The sequence below is a fragment of the Brachypodium distachyon genome, chromosome 1 (assembly GCF_000005505.3).
Source record: "Brachypodium distachyon strain Bd21 chromosome 1, Brachypodium_distachyon_v3.0, whole genome shotgun sequence".
Lineage (NCBI taxonomy): Eukaryota > Viridiplantae > Streptophyta > Magnoliopsida > Poales > Poaceae > Brachypodium > Brachypodium distachyon.
In genome coordinates, this window is record NC_016131.3 from 22,144,833 (window position 1) to 22,163,931 (window position 19,099).

Below are 19,099 nucleotides of genomic sequence, written 5' to 3' on the forward strand. Positions count from 1 at the left end.
TTGAGGGGATCTTCTATGAGCTTATTAGAGCATGTACAATGCAAAGTGCTAAGACAAGTGCTTACGAAAATAATCAAGCACTTTTTTAAGCACCAGTGCTTATTTGTATAGAGGAGGTGCCAAGTTAGGCATCTGCTTAGTCTAAATAAGCATCAGTGCTTAACAAAAACCGGTTAATTTTTTTAAGCACCCACCTAGGTATCTTGCATTGTACATGCTCTTAAAATAGGAATCCTAATAGGGACTCTGTTGAAAATCGTTTTTTTCCTCAGCCTCTAAAAAGTGGACATGGACCCTGTTTATAGACCATGGTCGAGCACCCCATAGAACTAAGCTTTAGAACAAGTTCGAAGGTGATAATGATCGGGCACCCCAGACAATTGGTTTCAGAAATCCCACCGAGTGCTCTTTTGTAGACCTGGCGACTGATTAGCCTTGCAGAAAATGTGTCCAGAAAGATCACAAGTCTGAGGAGTTAACAAATAGGAAACAGAATCCCCATTTTTTATTTGATTTTAACCGTGGAGTGGACAATAAACAAATTTAATTTGATTCAAGTCAAAACTCAAAAATGAAAATGTAATGCAGCACTGGATTTTGGAGGATGGAGAAAAATATTCACCATTACAAAACTCCTTGCAGGATTCAGATTTAATGGAAGAAACACAAGTCTTTCTTTGAGATGGAGTATAATTTATTTAACATAATTCCCTCCATCCTTTGCACATGAGTTTGCAAACTTCAACTCACACTCTAAAATTGTAGATGCAACCAGACATAAGAAATGTAAGATGTCGTCATCAACCGGTCAATGCGGCATTGAGCGCACTGTGAACATCCACTCCGATCTGAGCCTCAGCCTTCTCTAGGTCAGTTGAGGCTGAGCCAAGCTTGGCAGTGAAATCAGCAAGACCCTTCTGGACCAAACTTTGGTCAATCTGATCCAGGGGGACAGCCTCGACAGCCACAACATCAGTAATGGAGTTTGCATGGACAAATGCAAAGCCACTGCTCACAAAGTACTTGGTCACGTCATTTCCCTCATGTACAGATAGAACACCAGGCTTCAGCTCTGCGATTGTGGAAACATGGCCTGGCAAAATACCCATCAGGCCAGTTGTAGCTGGTACCATTATCATGTCAACCTGAAAATAGCCAGACACAAGATGAGAAGTGAAACAAACACAACATAGTACGAAATCACAAAAATTGCAGCACAACTAATAATTAATTTGCTTTGAACAACGAATTTTCACACCACAGACAAGCAGCAACAACAAACTTGATATTTAAGAACATACTATTTACTTTACTCCTATAGAAGAGTCGGTTAGTGGCGGCGGTCCGTCACTTGCTCCTCACCTCTTATTGTAGAAAAACAACTTTTCACCTCTTTTTAATGCAAACAATTAAATCTATTACTCCGTCCGTCCCATATTAAGTGCCAACATATTACATGTATCTAGACGTATTTTAGTATATAGATACGTATATTTAGACAAATTTGAGTCACTTAATATGGGACAGAGGGAGTACAAAATACTAACATGGTGGTGGTGTTTGGCACAAAAGCTGGGATAAATTTACTACTCCCTATGTCCGGAATTACTTGTCGAAGTATTACATGTATCTAGACGCTTTTTAAACATAGATACATCCATAATTGGGCAAATTTGAGACAAGTAATATGGATCGGAGGGAGTAGCAAATTTTTCTAATACATAAAAGTGGTTTTTTAGTCTAATTTATCTGTAGCCAGAAGTCTAATTTGTTTAATCCGTAGAAATGCATGGGTATGTAGCTAGTCAGAGTAAAACCTTAAAACCGCAAATTCAAAGACTTAGCAATGTAAAGTGCAACGCAAAAACAAACCAGATAGCTAAATACGATGCCAAGTATCTTAAGACAAATATTATTCACTATTCAGATAGACAATATTTTCTTATTTATATCATCATTCTATCTTTTGACAGATAGAGCATATTCCAATATAGGTTCACTAGAAACTCATGGGTTGCATTCCTAGATTAAGAAACCATCCCGCCATTCAGTACAATAGAAAGTATTGAAGTAATCCATGGCATATCATTGATATATAAACAATAATAAATGAAGATTAAGAATGCGTTTGTGCCAGCAAGCAAGCTAACTGAAACAAAAAACTAAAATTCATAGCTAAACTAAACTAACATTTGGGTATAGATATGACAAGTCAAGGCGAAAGCTATGATTGTTCCAGACACACAAGGACAACTCTTTTATGTAACACAGTGAACATACGGGAATAGCAGCTAACATGCAGTTTCATTGTATGAAACATAAGAAATAAGCTATATATCAATTAAGAAAACCTACACCAGGGATAACCGAGTTAATGACACTGAACGCAAATGCAGCTAAACATTAACCTTGATAAGGCTATAGCAGGAACACAGCACAATATGATGAGAGCACTCCTCATAGAAAAAATGTAGGTCAATTGTCTTATATTCACTGTTGGGATCAGAACTACAGCTAAAAAACAAGAATAATGTACTTCATATCACAAGAAATGAACAAATCACATTGCAAACAGAACACTATAAACGCCAATATGGAAGTTAGAAAGACTGTTCATTCAGACAAATACTTAACTTAGACACACAGCAATATCAGCGAGGAAACTCAAGAGAAAGACTACAAATCATAAGGAAAAAAAATGTACAAAGAAGACAGGTTAAAATCCTCAATCTGAAAAATAAATTGAAAGAGCTCATAGAAGCCCACAGTTAATGCGCTTACACTACACACCCCAAAAGAAAACTGCATTTCCTTATCAATAGCAATAGATAACAATTAGGGGCTACTCAGTAAAGTCAACCAATATGTAGAATTTTAGCCTTCTTTGACATACACAATATTGTTCCATCCAAGGACATGGAGCTCTGGCATGCTTGGAGCCTTGGACATACCAACTGAGACATTATAATACCTGATATATGATCCAATAAGGATCATGTGGGACAATTGAACACACCGCAGTGGTTCCACATAAATAATGAACGATCAAAACCGTGCCACGATAACACCTTACAATGAAGATCGACGGTCCCAAAAGGAACCGCACACCGTTCCAGCGATCCAGCTTGATGAGCCAGATTCGCGACGGCCCTCTCTAAACGACAACGAGGCAAGCCCAACTGCAGATCGCACGAAAACTCGGAAACCTATAGATCTGAGATCGGGAGGCGGAGCGAAGGGGGCCGTGCTCGGGATTATTACAGTATACCTCCTTGTTGTCGATCTCGGACTTGTAGGGCAGAACGAAGTTGACGGTGAGCTTGGAGGGGATGGAGGCCGGCGTAGGCGGGCGGGGCTTCATGGCAGCCAAGGGCGTCTGTGGGGGTTCGATGATGGTGGTCACCTTCTTCCACGCCTCCAGGAACGCGGGGTCCTCGCCGGCCTCCGCGGGCACCTCCGCCGTGGCGAGGGCCCTGCGGCTGACGGAGCCGCGGCCGGCGGCGGCGGCGCGGGAGGCCAGGCGGTGGGCGGCGTGGCGCAGCATTTCGTTCTCCTCTGTGGTCTGAGCTCGGGGGGATGGATGCGTGCGTGGGTGCGGCCTGCAGATGGAGATGGGGGAATGGAATTTGGGGTTTCGGCGATTTGGAGCCGGCGACGCGAGAGGAGTGGGTGTGGGGAGACTGCTGACCCTCTTTCTTGCCTTTGGGCTGGGCCTGGGCCTTTTGATTTGGTCGGGATGGGCCTGCCCAACGCTGAATGCGGCGGGCCGCAGGTTCTCGTCTGGAGTACTGAAGAGAGAAGACTTGAAGAGAGCTTGGAGTACCGATTAGTCCCACATCGCTCAGCTTGGTTGGAGCAGTCCTCGGCAGGACATATAAGAAAGCACCCACGCTCCCACTTCCAAGGCACGCAGCTGCGTGGTGAGCACAAAGCGAACTATTCTTTCGCCTTTTACTAAAGAATACCGTGTGCGCGCCACAGTTAAGCAGCATACGCTAATTTTTGAAGGGCTCCTTCCTCTAAGAGGAGGGTCCCACAAAACATATAAACGTTCTAAATTTTTTAATGCATCTTGTTTTATATGTTAAATAGAATGATAGGACTTGACGTCATCGATTTTAATAAGATGTGCAGCAAAGAGGCTTGACGTCATAGATAATAAGATGTGCTACTTTGCACAAATTTTCTGCAGAAATTGAACCATTACGCACTGCAGTTGAAGTTAGCGTGATAAGGTCAATTCAAGTTGTGACGATTCGGCCACGAAGCAGCTCTTTGCTACCAAAAAGAGCAGTACCCTCGGGTGTATCACAAAGATTTTGGAGCCCATCATTTACTGGTTACAGGATGGACCGGAGTTTGGGGCAGTGCTACATTTTTAAGGCATAAACAGTAGCTGCTGGCTGTGGAATCAAAGGTCCAGATTTACTAAACAATAGAGTGGAATTAGGTTACAACATTGACTCAAGTCTTCTTTTATAGCTACATTTCATCAAATGTTGAATAGACCAGCCAAGGCCGATGTGCCTGCATGATCAAGGTTCAAGGATGCTGGCTGGCAATTGCACTATTAGGTAGTCTCTCAGGGACCTCTACATCAACCTGCAGAGCTCGTAGAAAGAGGTCCCCTATCTTTCCCTTCAATGCCACACCAAAGGTCACCTCTCCATCAGGGCTTGTGGAGCTTGAAGCCGAATACACGAGGAGCATAGCGCTGTGAGGGCTTCTGAGGCTTGAGGTGGTCATATGTCATCAGAAACAGGTGAGGAAATGTTGTTCCGAAGTAAGCCCCATCAATATCTGGACATGGTCAAGAAAACAGCAGAATATAACGACAAAATGGCAATTTTCTGAAACCATGACATCATAATAATGCAGAGATGTAAATATTGCTTAGCAGATGGTGTTCCTATAAGTAAAGATATATGTACTTGGCTATTAGAGCCTGTGAGAATATCTGCACTCGGAAGTGTGCTGTGGCTATTAGAGCCTATGAGAACATCTGGACTGTGTCAGCTCAGTGCCAAGGCATACTAGCACAGATATCTCAGACAGTGGTAAAAGCTCAGAATACTCTTTTTTTACCCAAGGAGAACAACATACTCATTAAGACAGTATAATAAGAGAGTGGTTAGGATACTGCCTTGGTATTTAGACCGTGGATAGTAGATGTCTTCGCATTTAGGGCAGTATATCTTCACAGTACTAGATCGGTGAATATCTGATTGTCCAACAGGTAGACATGGTTGGCCACAGCAATAAACCCGTGGGCATCGTCCAAAATCATAGTTCTTATACTTCTCCAGCTGCCAAAACACGGAACAAGAGTAACCATATATCAAATTTTACCAGTCGGGCATGTTTCTTTTTCAAACAAATATAGTCAACTATTAAAAAATAAAGATTTAGCAGAACAGGTACCATAGCAGCCAATCCTTTACTGGTCAAGATGTACCGTGCATGAATCAGCCCATATAACATCTCTGCAGCTGATTCCACTAGCTCATTTTGTTCTTCAGTGAATATATCACCTACAGCATATAATTGAGGAACATCAATAGAAGCAGTAACCAGTTGAAACGGGATCATGCAGAGTACGATATTAGAGGGAAGTGAGAGCAATATTGCGTAAGGAGACCAAGAAAAGCCCTTGATAGACCACTGATGTTATGTAATGTTGCAGATCAAATTAGATTACTCTTCTTGCAATTATACTAATTACTACAATACCTTTAATCTTTTCATACTGCAGAAAACCCAGTTGAAGTTTACAATAAAGAACAGTCAAAATGAGAACATTTACCATGAGATGACTCGATGTCTAAAATGAGATCAAGAGCATAATCATAGTATGGAACTTGACTGCTAAGCCCACAAAGGTTGAAGTCATCTTGTATGTAATCATCATCGACTTCACAGAAAAACTCGTTTCCTCTTAGGTTGCAATACCATGAAATCCATGAAGTGTCTTCTCCGTCAGAACCACTAACATCTGATGCTTCACTGTCAGATTCAGACTCCCCTGCAATATCAAGGAAGTGTCAGTGCATGTGGTTATGAATTATGAACAAAATACAACATTCATGCAACATAATATACCTCAAAGCAACTAAAATAAAATAGCTAGGTGATGATTTGTACTCCCTCCGTTCCATAATTCTTGTCGAAAAATTACATGTATCTAGACACCTTTTAGGAACAGATACATCCATTTTTGGGCAAATTTGAGACAAGAATTATGAAACGGAGGTGGTACCAAACTGACACTACAAATTATAAATAGCTACACAAAGAAGAAATCAGAATAATTCAAAAGATCTAGACGGCAAGTATAGTAATAAAAAGACACGTAAATATGTTCTACTTCCTCCGTTCCATATTAATTGTCGCTGATGTAGGGAGTATATCATACAAAGTCATGTACATCCAAGGACAACTCCAAAGGAAGATGCAATCACCAAGTTGACAATTTCACATTTACACTCTTGAGTCTTGACTTCTAGGCTGTAGCATTCTCTTTCAAAGCAAACAGTACACTGCCCAAGAATATCTGTACTGAATCAAACTTAAGAGACAATATTGAGCCACTTTAGGATCAGAGCAGTGGAGATAAAACATATTCAATCTTCTCAAATATTTCTACATCTTCAACTACTGATAAGAAGTTGTAATGCAGCACTGATACAAAATTATTCCTCGCCCAATTCCTTCGATTCATACAAAAGTTAAGCAACTGAACCAAACTTCTAATTAAAACGGATGAAGCCTAAAAATAAGGTTTTCTTAATCCTATGAGGTATTTGGTTCGGGACTTCGGTGGTGGCACATGTTGCTCTAGCCATGCAACTCAAGAGTTGAAAAAACTTACGCTTACACAAAACACATCTCAAATTTGTTTACTCCCTCCGACCCATATTACTTGTCGTTCATTTAGTACAAGTCTTGTCACAGATTTAGTACAAACTTGTACTAAATCAACAAGTAATATGGGTCGGAGTACTAAATCTGTGACAAGTAATATGACTCGGAGTGAGTATCATATTTTGTTCTCTTTGGAAATGATTAAATTATTTAGGGTATTTCTATTTCACATTAAAAAACATAGAAGACAAGCTATGCAATACTGATATGCTAGCATTGCACAAAGCATATCTATTTTGATCACTTGATGGGATATATTTGCAAACAGCATCAAAATATTGCTTGCGTTTTCGCAAAAAAATAAACTACACTGCTTCTTCCAAAAATAAAGAATTACAAACAGGCTAACAGAATGTAGTTTAAATCAAACAAGAAGACACGTCCCCAGTGAGCTCATACACCAGCATCTCAAAACATTGAAACAACGGCTGAACAGCACCATTAGTGAAACTACAAGGGTGTTTAATCAGCAGACTTTTATTCGAATAATTTCTGGTGTGGAGGAAAGAGGTAGAGGGGAGAAAATAAAACGACTCTTCATGAACAGTCCGACTCAACTCATGGTACACCCTCACATTTAATGCTAACAACTATCGGAGTCAGCTTGCTTAAGGCACAACTCATTGTATGAGTTATTTTATTGTTGGCATTATAAGATATAAGACACAACTCATCGTTTTTTCTGTTTTATTTTTCTGTTGACTCTAGATAACATGGAGAATGCGAAGAGTCAATAACTGACTCTAACTCTGTGAATGCTCTTAAGTACAAACACCTCCAGAGTATCTTAACCACCAAACTGACAATTCAATGTGTGGTGTTATAAAATGCAAGAGTAAGCCAACACTCCCAATCTGCAGATAACACAGTAACAGAGCATTTCCGAAGTTTATCCTACCATTCAAAAACACATAGCAAAGTTCTAATGCCTGCCGAAAACCCAGATATCAATGATCCAGTCCAAAAGCACATCAACAGTGCCATTAATATTCTCACACATCAAGATAAAGAAAAACTGCCTGCCACATGTGCTCAAATATGCATAACAGTAGCCCGGCTACAGGCACGTGAATACGGGAGCCCCAATCCCCGACTTTCGTCCCAACACACCGGATCATATCCTTCACAACCCAGCAACCACGACCACACGAACGCATCATGGAGCGACGGGGATTCGTTAGGCCATGAGTCCATGTCACATCATGTGGTAATAAGGGGGAGATCGCATCACCTTCGGAGCAGCGGCCCTTGGGGATGGACGACGTGGAGGACGGCACGACGAGGCGGTTGTGGTCGCCTCGGGCGCCCGCCGAGCCCCTCGACGTGGAGGGCGACGCGGCCGAGGCGACCGCCTTCTCCAGGTGCTTGTCGAGCGCGTCGCTGATGCGCTTCCGGTCCAGCCCCGCCCCTGCTGACCCCTGTTTATACATCTCTCGCCGCCGCCGGCCCCCCACGCTACGCTGCTCCCTTCCAGTTGCCGCGGCGGCGCCCTATCACCCGGGGAGAGCCATTGGAGAGGCGCGCTCGTGGTTAGGGTTGGGGAGGGAAAGGTAGGAGGAGAAGCGAGGGGAGGGGAGGAGCACGGGAGGGAGGTGGGGAGAATTTAGAGGTAACGGAGGGGTGGGAGTGAAAAAGTGGAGAACAAACAGCTAGGAGGAGCTGTTGCCTATCGGAATGTCGTACAGATATTTTTGGCTGGCCATTGCTGTTGCCCTTGCCCGTTGGTGCGATCTGCCTGTTGCAGTCCGGCATTGATTTGGTTTAGCTAGATTGATTAGCTCGGACAGCGTGGTTAAGCACAGTACAGTCCAGTTTTGCAGTAGAGATGGAACTACGAAAGAACCATCTACTATAACCCCAAAAGAACCAGATTTCGCAATAGTAGTAGTATACTAATTAAAAATCCTTGAAAATCTGGTTTTGCTATTAGAGTGGATGAATGACGCTTAGTCAGACGTCAACAAGAAATCATCCGAACAATCCTTGTTTTGAAATTATAATACGGAGTAGTATTACTTTCTCAAAAAAACATTAAACTATTACAGCATCAAACAACGACAACATTTTCAAATTTAACCTAAACGACCACATTACATTAAGAGCTCTCGATGATGAATACTTAGGAAAGTATCCTCCGTTTCATAATTCTTGTTGTAATTTTAGTGCAAACTTGAACTAAAACAACGACAAGAATTACGAACGGAGGGAGTACTTTATTTTCAAAGCATGCAATGCAAGTTATCCAATTAAATTTCGTTTATCCGACTAATCTCATTTCTGTTTTAGGAAAGGTTCAGCACTGCGTATTTGAAAAAGTAGAAGACAAGCACAAACTAATAAATCATATACATTCCCACTCCAACTTGCTTTTCATTTGCTGCAGTTCAGGGTACATGAACCAATCATGAGGCTCCTTTCTAATTTGTTTCAAGAAATACTCCCTCCGTCACTTATTTTGGTACGGAGTGAGTATATTAAATTCCTTATTCCGTTTGTTCAAGGTAAAAAAGGCCATCTATTTTTTATTTATCCTTGGCCTCACCACAATATATATCTCATGCTGTCCCGACCACAGTACATGAAGTACCACAATAGTAGGACAGTATTGTCCCATAATTATCAGTGTACCGCCATGAACGTCCCTATTCCCACTTTGACATTCTTAAATCGATTTACTGTGGACAATTCGTGCAATCTCTTCTGTGGGCCAACTTCTTGAGGAACTCTTCGTAGCTGGCATAGATCTCCATTTTGAGCTGTTGCCATCAGTCAAGCATACCTTGCTCATATCAGTGGATTCCTGTTGACATCTTTGTACAGCAAGTACCTCGACTTGGTTTTACCAAGGGCACCGTACCTGGAACAGCAATGGAACAGCCATGAGCTGCCTACAAAAGCCAAATCCATGTGATAAACACGAAGATGGCAGACACTAACCATTGAGGCACAAACGGCGCCATCCAAATGGTATCGCCTGCTTGCACCGGATACCTGTATTATCAATGGAAAACAGTCTATATCAGACACGGAACACTATGAAATATATGCCGTTAGCAAATGGCACTTGAAGTTACACTTTCACAAAGAACACTGTATGCATGATTGTGAATATGGATGTATCTATACCTAAATAGCGTCTACATACATGTAATAGAAAGTCACTTAATGGGACGGAGGGAGTATGTGCTAACATGTAAAGGACAATGGATGACAGCAGAAGCACAGAACGAAATAGTAGTAATAGATGGAAGTTTATGCATATTTTTAAAATTTATCCAATGTTAAAAATTGTGCACAATGAGGTTAATTGCAAGTTACACTAATGTACAGCTCATCTTTTCTGAAAGAATGACTTTTCATGAATATTTTTAAAGTTCAGTGGAAAAGGAAAATGTTTTCAATTCATCCTTACCAGCTGTCTCCCAATCGATATATTCCTTGACCCTCTAAAAGCAGTAGCCCGTGTTGATTGTAATGGACCTCCTGGTAGAATCAAATAAAAAAAGAAGATAAATAAGCTTAAGAATAGGATCGGTGCATAGTGCCATGAAAGTATGCACCAAACATAACATTACATATCCCCTGGCGGGAAGTTTTAGACAGGAAAGAAAAGTAATTATAATCACAGTTTGCCAATAACAGACATTTAAAAATATCACAAGATATAAAAGTCTACAGACCTTCACATTGAGATATTCGCCTGGCTGAAAGTCCATTATCTGCAAGTGAAGGAGAAGAATATCAAAGAAAGCATTCAACATTCAGGAACGGGCACTTAATAGTCAGATTGGACAACTTAGGACTATAAATTATGGTGTGGGGCCACAACAGCTTGCCCAGAAACACAGCATCAATATAATGAACTCTGAGGCATATAGTACATTAGGTAAGATTGTTACGAGTGCCCTGTAATAAGAGTGATTCACACAGCACAAAACCTTCTCCAACACCAAATGCTCCGATGTGCGGACATATTTCTTTGTTCAGCTAAAACTCAACGAATAACACTTTTTCTTGTGAGGGAACTTGATGATTAACTCAAAGTGACTAAGAGTGAGTTTTTTCTTTAAATTTATGGTTGGCTGAAACAAAACGTTGGGTGGAATAATGTGGAGCACAATAAGGAAATTAATCAGCACAAGATAATCAAACTTACATGGATATTGAAGTCATAAGGTAGTGAAGTAGGTAGCAGCTTCCTAAGTTCAAATACCTGGTGAAAAACAAGAGACAAGGATATCATGTCAGCAGGGAAAACAGGAGATCTCAACAGGAGAGAAAGCAACAGTGTTGCATGAATATTCAAAACAAGACAAGAATATAAATTTTGAGCCAAAAGAGCCAGATGTCAGTATATGCATCAAGATTCTGAAATACACATCAAGTTTGTTAGTTAGTGGTTCCTTTCTCTTGAACATGCATAGTGTTTAGAAGTTCAAAGTGTTAATTCAATATATACCATTGCAATTTCGGCCTATTTGAGAACCGCCACTGCAACTCACATTCGAAAAAAGCCACTGCAAATCCAGCTTATTTTGATAGATGCCATTACGGCGAGTTAAATCGAGATACTGGCTATATACGGCCGTATCTTCTCGTATATACAGATGCACCGTATGAATCCAAATTTAAGAAGGCTCGGGCCTGATGCGTCTAGTCGACCGAACCATGGCTTGAAGTCAGGTCCATATGGTACATCCGCATATACGAGAAGAATACGGCCCTATACAGCCAGGCATCTCGGTTTAAAACTTTAAATGGCCGTAATGGCATCTATCAAAATATGCCGGATTTGCAGTGGCGTTTCTCAAATAGGCCGAAATTGCAATGGCATATATGTTTATTTAAAAAGGCTTGCTAAATGGCAGGATATCCAAGTTATTTAGGTGCCAAGAGATTGTAGCAAAGATGATCCAAAGAAAAAACTACAGCAATATTGTACCTCTCCTGGGGTTTCAAGGAGGGGTTGCTTATCTGTTGAACCAACAACAAGATCAGGATGGTAATCCCCAATGGTTGTGTACCTAAATGGGCAGAATTGCATTAACTGAAAAAATACTGATATATGGTTTCCTGAGTTAAGCAAATCATATTCACAACAAAAAGAAACAGGGAGATGATGATTATGATAATGGACTTAAAGTTACAGCCGATTAATTTCTAGTCCCTCCGTTCGTAAATGTAAGAAGTCCTAGCATTGTCCTAAGTCAAACTTCTTAAACTTTGACCAAGTTTATAGAAAAATCTACCAACATCTATTACTCTAAATTAGTTTTATTAAATCCATCATGATATAAGTGTCATAATATACTCATTCGATATTCGAGATGTTAAAGATACATTTTTCTATACTTCGTCAAACTTTAATATGTTTGACTTAAGACAAAGCTAGGACTTCTTATATTTAGGAACGGAGGTAGTATCATGGAACTTAATTGAGTTCATTCAATGTTGGAGAATTAGAACAAGCCTAAGTGGCAGATGAACTTTAACAACATAACTGCAGGTAGCTCAATGATAATGGTAAATACAAATCAATTTTGCAAACTATCGGCGTATACTGTTGTACCTCCTCTCAAAGATTACTAGAGTGCTTGGTTCATCTGAAATAACAGAGTGCTTCAAGTTTGCAGGAAGGTAGGCATAAGAGTCCACCTGCAATCATCATTAAGAAAATTAGTAACCAAACTATCCTGGACAAGTGTTGCTTCTCAAAGGTTTGCAAACGAGGACAGCGTTTAAAAAGTTCATGGTTGCGGAAATAACTTCATTGCCCGGGGACTAAAACTTATATGCCACTGGATAGTTCCCCAAACCACGATCTTCATCGTGTATGCTATATGGAAGGTTCCCTTATATATCACTCCTTTGAGCAGCTTACCCGTTTTGTCACTACTGACCACATTCCATGAGCCAAACCATGACAGGGCACACAGGCCATTTTGCCCCGGCGTGCATCTGAAGGAAAATGAAAAAGAAAAGGAACCAAGGGATTTTCCCTATTGCTTACTGCTGAAGAACCAGAATACATAAGTGGCAGCTCCATTCATTCAGTCATATCAAATAATGAAAACAATGTTGAATCTGCAAAAATTACCATCATATGTAATTCCTGTTTATTATGTATAACTTTGTCCATTACATTATCTTTGCACGGGTTTTTTTTATGCAATACTAGTATTGGATTTCAGCATCTTGTAAGCTTTGTCTCATTTTTAAGTTAATGAAAACATGCTTTGATAATATAACAGCAAAAACCCAAGACTAGATAGACCCAGATACATGATCACCAGTTCACCACTGGAGTAACACTGTATTACGGAGTTATATTCTGCCATGGTGGTATATCTTCCAGTGACACAATTGAATATTGTTCTTAGTAACAAGCAGAAAGGATTTCCAAGGCCTGGGTCTGAGTGTGCCTTCAAAGTTCAAACATACTGCATTACTGCTGTACAAGGAAATGCATAATACTAAACCAAGAAAATATGTCCTCATGAATCCGCCAAGTTATTTCATGACACTGGTGATGTTTAAAGTACCAAGACTTATAAAGATATCACGATTAATTAGATTAAACATTTACCAAAAGCAAGCACTAAATTTCATATAATCTTACCAATAGAGAATGAGTACTTTCGCTCTCCACAGACAATGCAATGCTGCCTTGAAGTACAAAGATAAGCCTGGAAATACAACGGGAGAACCGGAACTCTTTTAAAGGAGTGGTGATAAATCCAAGTCAGGGACAAAGAGAATGTTGCACACAAAATAGTTACTCCCACTGCTGAGCTAGGTGAGGCACAGTGGATTTAGTGAGGTGCTGAGGTTCCGAGATTTGAACTTCAGCTGTTGATTTTTATTTTATTTTATAATATGTTGTTCATAACAAGAAACTCAAGATCATAGGACAGTGCTTCCAAATAAGAATCCAATGATATCAATTGCCACAAAACTTATATATTGTTGGTTAAACATTAGAAAGTTTGTCTCTCAAAATACACGGGTGTCATGTTAATATCGACTGAAGAGATGCTTAAAAAGATGTACATTGAAGTGCAGCATTCATGAGTATTATTCTAACAATCCAAGCATGCATGAGTATTATTCTAACTAGTGAGTTAAGCATCGAACCTTTCAACATCTTTCGGTGGTAGGGCTGATTTTGATCCATCTGCATACGACAACATAGAACTTAAGAAGTGTTATTACTAACAACTATTTCGAGTAGAATTCAGTATGACATGTGATGAGGTATGGCAAACAATAGTACGTGCTTTTAAGTTTTAAACATTTTTGGCCAAAGAATGTGATAGCACCAGATGCAGATGTACAGAAGGTGTTGATGCCCCATATGAATATATACATCAAACATTGCTATCCTTATTGTTCCCAGACATGGAAAAATACACACAAAAAAATACTAGATCCAAGGGGAAAAAAAACATCCTGTCACACATCTTAATCATTTAACAACTATAATATTCTCATACAAGTTGATCTACGCAGTTACATATGACTCTAGCATCTTTTTTACAATGTAACCACATGACAGCAAATGGAATAAATAGCACACCTTGCATGTTTGCCAAGTACATGGTGAAGTGTGCCCCAAGAGCTGGACTGATCAAATATGCTCCTAGCGTGTTGATCCTAAAGAAAGTAAATGAATGGCATTAACATACCTGCACAGAGTGCATAGAAAGTACAAAGTAACGGTAGAGCCGTACCAATCAGGCAAAGGACTGAATACATGACTTTCTGGTGTTATTAAAGCATGATCCTTTTTGTACAGACTACGTGTGAAGCCAGGTAAATCTGGAGATCCATGCAGAGAACAAATTAGCACAAACTAGGTAACATTAGAAGCATCCATCTCTACAGAAGCAAGCATAACCTAATAGTAAATGATAAAGAAGCTCTCAAGGCTGTAAAAGACAATGAATGCAGACAGAATAGTAAATTAGAATGAATCTGTAGGATGCTTAGCAAGTGTGTGATAAGCTTATTTAAGTGAATAGTCTCTTGGGTAATCTAATTCAAGGCAAAAGAAAAACAGTGGAGATCTTGTAGACGATGGCATTTTAGTTCAAGTCCCATATGGCTGGAAGATTAGAACATAACCGTCAGTTCATGCGTACCTTGTATACAGCTCAACTGCTCATGGTTCATATTCACGCCAAAACTCCCTCTAAGAAGAACAGGGCCATAACATAAATGTGCCCTAGTGACCTAGTTTGCATCCATAATTGCACTTACCATTTGATACACTATCAGTATCTCCACTTCTGCCCTGGCCATATCATAAAAACACCACTAGATTGCAGGCCCACATCCCCTCAAGGGCTGGATCTGAAATGCAGGAAAGCATTGGCTCCTACAGCACAACGTCCTTGACATGTTTGAGGGTCAAAACTTGCTTGTAATTTATTTGGATACGTATACCTCAACATTCATCAATTTAAATTTTTTTGTAGCCCATGCATCCAACATGGACCATCAGCGCCGCTGATATTCATTATTAGAGAAGCTGTCAATTAATTAAATTAGGGCGCACCATTTCCCCCTTCATCAGCTTTGCTTTCGCAGTCATCAATGGTCATTTACAGGGGCGGACGCACCGGTATGGCAAGGTGCGTCCGCCACCATACCTAAATTTTGGCACACAAGTCCATTGCATACAGTATGTAGCCTATCTAGGTAGCCTATTGGGCCAGTCTAGTCGTCCCGATGTTCGCCTCTTACTCTCAAGTCCCGTTCGTATCCCATCGATCCCGCGTAACTGATCGCTAGCTGAGGCGTTCCCGATTCCTAGGCTGCAGCCAGCAGGTCGATAGGCACTGCGACTTCCCATTCCACTCTGTAGTCTTCCATTGCCACGAAAAAGAGAGGGCGGCAGGCACTACGACTTCCCGTATCCAACTCTGCAGTCTTCCACTGCAGCAAAAAAGAGAGGACGACACGCCGCCACACCAGTTCGCCAGCACCGGCACCGACGGCGTCCACAGCGCCCAGCCCAGAGGCCGACATCGGAGTAATTTTGAGGTATTTTGAGCAGATCATTTCTATGTTCTGTAGATAAATAATATAGATTATATCTGGTGATCGGTCATCCATGTAATTTTCATCTATTGAGGTATTTTGAGCGCCAATACCTTACTTTTGGATTTTCACTATTCTTTTGAACACATAGTAATATATCTAGTAGTGAACTTTTGCATGGTTATATTGTACTCCCTCCGTTCCATAATTCTTGTCGAAATATTACATGTATCTAGACACTTTTTAGTAATAGATACATCCATTTTTAGGCAAATTTGAGACAAGAATTATGGAACGGAGGAAGTCCATGATTTATTTATTTTTGTGTCAATATCGCCACACCTCAAATTTTATCCTGCGTCCGCCACTGGTCATTTACATGATTACATCAGGTTCATACATACAACAGCAGCATTTCCTACGGTCGCGGACATGCGAAAACGAGCAAACCCGCGCAGACGATGAGACGGTGCGTCTGAGTGTGACCGTGTAGGAGAGGTACCTTGCAGGTGCGCGGGCGCGAGGGTGGGGTTGGTGACCTTCCAGTAGAGCGGAGGTCTCTGGGAGCATTCGCTGGACTGCTCCGCCGAGCAGAACCCCTCGCCGACGCCGACCGCAGAGGCCCCGAGGGAAGCGAACGAGAGGAGCGACAGGAGGTGGTGTGCTGGGAGCATCTCGGGCGGCGGCGCGGCGCGGGTGGAACGGAACGAGCCCGCGAGGTTTTGGGATTGGGACGGAGACGACAAAGGAGGAAGTGGAGAGTGGAGAGACGATAGCACATCGCTGAGGCTGAGCGCACCCGTGACTCCTTGAGTGGTGGACCCTGTGTTTCGTGTAGGCCCCGCCGTGGTGACTCGGATTCCAGATTCCACCAGCCATCTTGCGCTGCCTTGCCGTAAAAAAAACATCTCAACAAATGGAACTGTCATTAGCACTTTTTTTCGCAAAACTGTCATTAGCACTAGCAGGTAGAGTTAGGGTAAAATGTTTTAACTTTCCTCTAAGTCAAGCTTCTTAAGATTTGATAAGTTTATGAAAAATATCAATATCCGCAACATCAAATAAGTATACTATGAAAACGTATATCATCAAGAATTTAATGTAACTAAGCAAGAGTCGTAGATGTCGGTATATTTTCTATAAACTTGATACTTTAAGATGTTTTACTTAGAATAAAGGTATTGTCATTGTCAGACAACGCAGAGATAGGGGCACCAATGCTTGATGGTACAATGTGTAACGATTTATAGCGAAGGTCGCCGTATATATAATTGGACATAGTTGACGCGTCGATGTTTTTTGGATGAGTTCGGTCGACCTTACGGGTACAACTTAGTCCTATGTTAGAAAAGGCTTCGAGGATGTCTTAGCCAAGTGCTCGGGCCGAACGGGTCTTCCCCAATCACCTTTAGCGAGAGATCCTCCGAGGCCGCCTCGTACTTTGACCGAACGGATCTTTCCAAGTATGAGGTTAGCATACCCTCGGAACTCTGACCGATCCCCCTACCTTGAGCATGTGCCTACCTTTTATCGACGTGGAGTTTCGAGACTAGAGTCCCCAAGAGGGTTTTCTCGAACCTGAGTCAACCTTAGTCGGAAACGGAGCCTTGAGAGCAAATCCTAAAGGGAACGCTCTAGCCCTCTCCCTTGAGTTTATTCAAGCGGAGGTAAATGAATACATCCCACCCATGGGGTGATTTTTTGATAGGCTAGAGTTTCATGACAAATGAGTGCCTTTGGTGGGGAAGAGAAAGTGAAGGCAAAAATAGAAAGAAGGAATCTCAGCCCATATGGCTTTATTCCTCCATCCTCTCTCCTTCTTGCTTTTAGCTCCCCTAGTCTTTCCTCTTTTATCACATTTGAGTCCTTTCCCTCATTTGACCAAGGCATGGAGGTTTGACTTGTTTACTTTCTTTTACCGGTGCCATGTGGGCTTGACTGTGTCATGTTGTCATGTTGACTTGAGTAGGAAAATGTTAACTTGGTTTTTGCCACATAAGATTTAAGGACCGACCCATATAAAGAATTTATTTTAGTACAATAGTTATAATACCTTACATTTAGGGATGTAGAAAATAATAATGTAATTACCAGTTAATTATGTACAAGCTTGCGGCCTCTTCTAGTCGGAGCGTAGTTTTCCTCTCGAGGAGATCTAGCCATAGCTTAGTTTTCCTCTGGCAAGAGGGTGCACCTTCTTCTACCTGTATCAATGTGGCACTCATTATCTCTCCTGCTAGGTTTGCTATTGATCGTTGTGGCTATCTTCGAGATGATGACATCATCATAGTCATGTCGATGCGATCCCTGTTGTGCGACACAAACAAAGTTGTCATGGCATGAGACTATTACTGGAGGAGATAGGGGATCGGTCTAGTTTTCATATTTCTTGCAGAAAAAATTCCTAAACTTGAAACGGGTGTATTGTTGTGCTGAAAGTTGATTTCAGCCGGCGCGAAATGGTCGAATATGATTTTATTTAGCTGGGAGGGGGCATACATAGATGGTTTACATCCAGTTAAAAGACATTTTGGTTGAAAGCTAATGTAATTTATTTATTTTGAACGTCAAGTTCAAAAATTTAAAGGTTTGTATTATTTTGTTGTTGTAATTTGATTTTAGGAGAGTTTAGTTTGTAGTGAAAAACTGGCTGGAACATTTCTTTTATGGTGATGGAAGGGGAGAGGAGGGGTACAAATTTTCCAAAAGTTCATTCCAAGAGGTTAAGAAGATTGGTTCTTTTTGGCCAAGAGTTGTAATTTATTTGATTGGAAGCTACACTATCTTTCGAGATTGCCTCGGCAATCGGACACGATGATATCAAATGTTTTAATGACATTGTGTTCCTATGAAAAATGTCCTCACACTCGAAGTGACATGCGCAAACGCAAATTAGACTGCTATCACAATGCACACAGTTATGACGGTGTATTTGGTTTGGCCAAGACAACCAAATAAAAATTTATGGTCGTACCTGTTTATATTTTACCCAATGTTAAGTTTTTTTTAACAAAAATCTAAATAGCATTGACATGCTGAAAGGCTGGCTTCTCCGTGAAGAAGGGGAAGAGCAGTTACTAAGAGCGTAAAAACCGAAAAAAAAAGGCCTAAAAGAATACTAGTACTAGCCCCGCTG

The 19,099-nt window shown here is 41.0% G+C and overlaps 3 protein-coding genes and 2 non-coding genes across 6 annotated transcripts; 1 reads left to right on the forward strand and 4 right to left on the reverse strand.

The window, feature by feature from the left end:
• Positions 1-565: 565 nt before the first annotated feature.
• Positions 566-3,756, reverse strand: LOC100839796 (ATP synthase subunit delta', mitochondrial). The gene is made up of 2 exons (XM_003563031.4): positions 3,269-3,756; positions 566-1,145 (listed from the first exon to the last, which is right to left on the reverse strand). Exons 1-2 carry the CDS (start codon positions 3,542-3,544, stop codon positions 801-803), a joined length of 621 nt encoding a protein of 206 aa, XP_003563079.1. The 5' UTR covers positions 3,545-3,756; the 3' UTR covers positions 566-800.
• Positions 3,757-3,911: 155 nt separating this feature from the next.
• On the forward strand, positions 3,912-4,032 carry LOC112270342. Its single transcript, XR_002962734.1, has one exon. It is a non-coding gene; the product is annotated as a U5 spliceosomal RNA (small nuclear RNA).
• A 274-nt stretch (positions 4,033-4,306) lies between these two features.
• LOC100839492 (putative casein kinase II subunit beta-4) lies at positions 4,307-8,530 on the reverse strand. 2 transcript variants are annotated; one of them, XM_010239830.3, is made up of 5 exons: positions 8,153-8,530; positions 5,804-6,022; positions 5,422-5,531; positions 5,144-5,306; positions 4,307-4,800 (listed from the first exon to the last, which is right to left on the reverse strand). In XM_010239830.3, the coding sequence occupies exons 1-5, from the start codon at positions 8,349-8,351 to the stop codon at positions 4,670-4,672; spliced, it is 822 nt and encodes a 273-aa protein (XP_010238132.1). In that variant the 5' UTR covers positions 8,352-8,530; the 3' UTR covers positions 4,307-4,669. The 2 variants fall into 2 exon arrangements, with proteins under 2 accessions (XP_010238132.1, XP_003563078.1); XM_003563030.4 differs by having other exon boundaries at positions 5,141-5,306; positions 8,153-8,526.
• A 722-nt stretch (positions 8,531-9,252) lies between these two features.
• Positions 9,253-16,746, reverse strand: LOC100839183 (probable (S)-ureidoglycine aminohydrolase). The gene is made up of 12 exons (XM_003563029.4): positions 16,466-16,746; positions 14,652-14,739; positions 14,498-14,574; positions 14,056-14,095; positions 13,541-13,607; positions 12,491-12,576; positions 11,864-11,945; positions 11,078-11,134; positions 10,602-10,640; positions 10,334-10,404; positions 9,859-9,912; positions 9,253-9,778 (listed from the first exon to the last, which is right to left on the reverse strand). The coding sequence occupies exons 1-12, from the start codon at positions 16,635-16,637 to the stop codon at positions 9,706-9,708; spliced, it is 906 nt and encodes a 301-aa protein (XP_003563077.1). The 5' UTR covers positions 16,638-16,746; the 3' UTR covers positions 9,253-9,705.
• MIR5173 (microRNA MIR5173) lies at positions 11,483-11,663 on the reverse strand. The gene has a single exon (NR_126917.1). It is a non-coding gene; the product is annotated as a microRNA MIR5173 (primary transcript).
• Positions 16,747-19,099: the final 2,353 nt, after the last annotated feature.

Coding starts and splice junctions, on each gene's coding strand:
- LOC100839492 (XM_003563030.4), bottom strand. CDS start 8,351: ATGTATAAACAGGGGTCAGCAGGGGCGGGGCTGGACCGGAAGCGCATC. Junction 6,023..8,152: donor CAAGGGCCGCTGCTCCGAAG/GTGATGCGATCT, acceptor TTGATATTGCAG/GGGAGTCTGAATCTGACAGT. Junction 4,801..5,140: donor ACGGTCTAAATACCAAGGCA/GTATCCTAACCA, acceptor GACCATGTCCAG/ATATTGATGGGGCTTACTTC.
- LOC100839796 (XM_003563031.4), bottom strand. CDS start 3,544: ATGCTGCGCCACGCCGCCCACCGCCTGGCCTCCCGCGCCGCCGCCGCC. Junction 1,146..3,268: donor CCGAGATCGACAACAAGGAG/GTATACTGTAAT, acceptor GGCTATTTTCAG/GTTGACATGATAATGGTACC.
- LOC100839183 (XM_003563029.4), bottom strand. CDS start 16,637: ATGCTCCCAGCACACCACCTCCTGTCGCTCCTCTCGTTCGCTTCCCTC. Junction 13,608..14,055: donor CCACCGAAAGATGTTGAAAG/GTTCGATGCTTA, acceptor TTGTATTTCCAG/GCTTATCTTTGTACTTCAAG. Junction 12,577..13,540: donor AAAGTACTCATTCTCTATTG/GTAAGATTATAT, acceptor TGATGATTGCAG/GTGGACTCTTATGCCTACCT.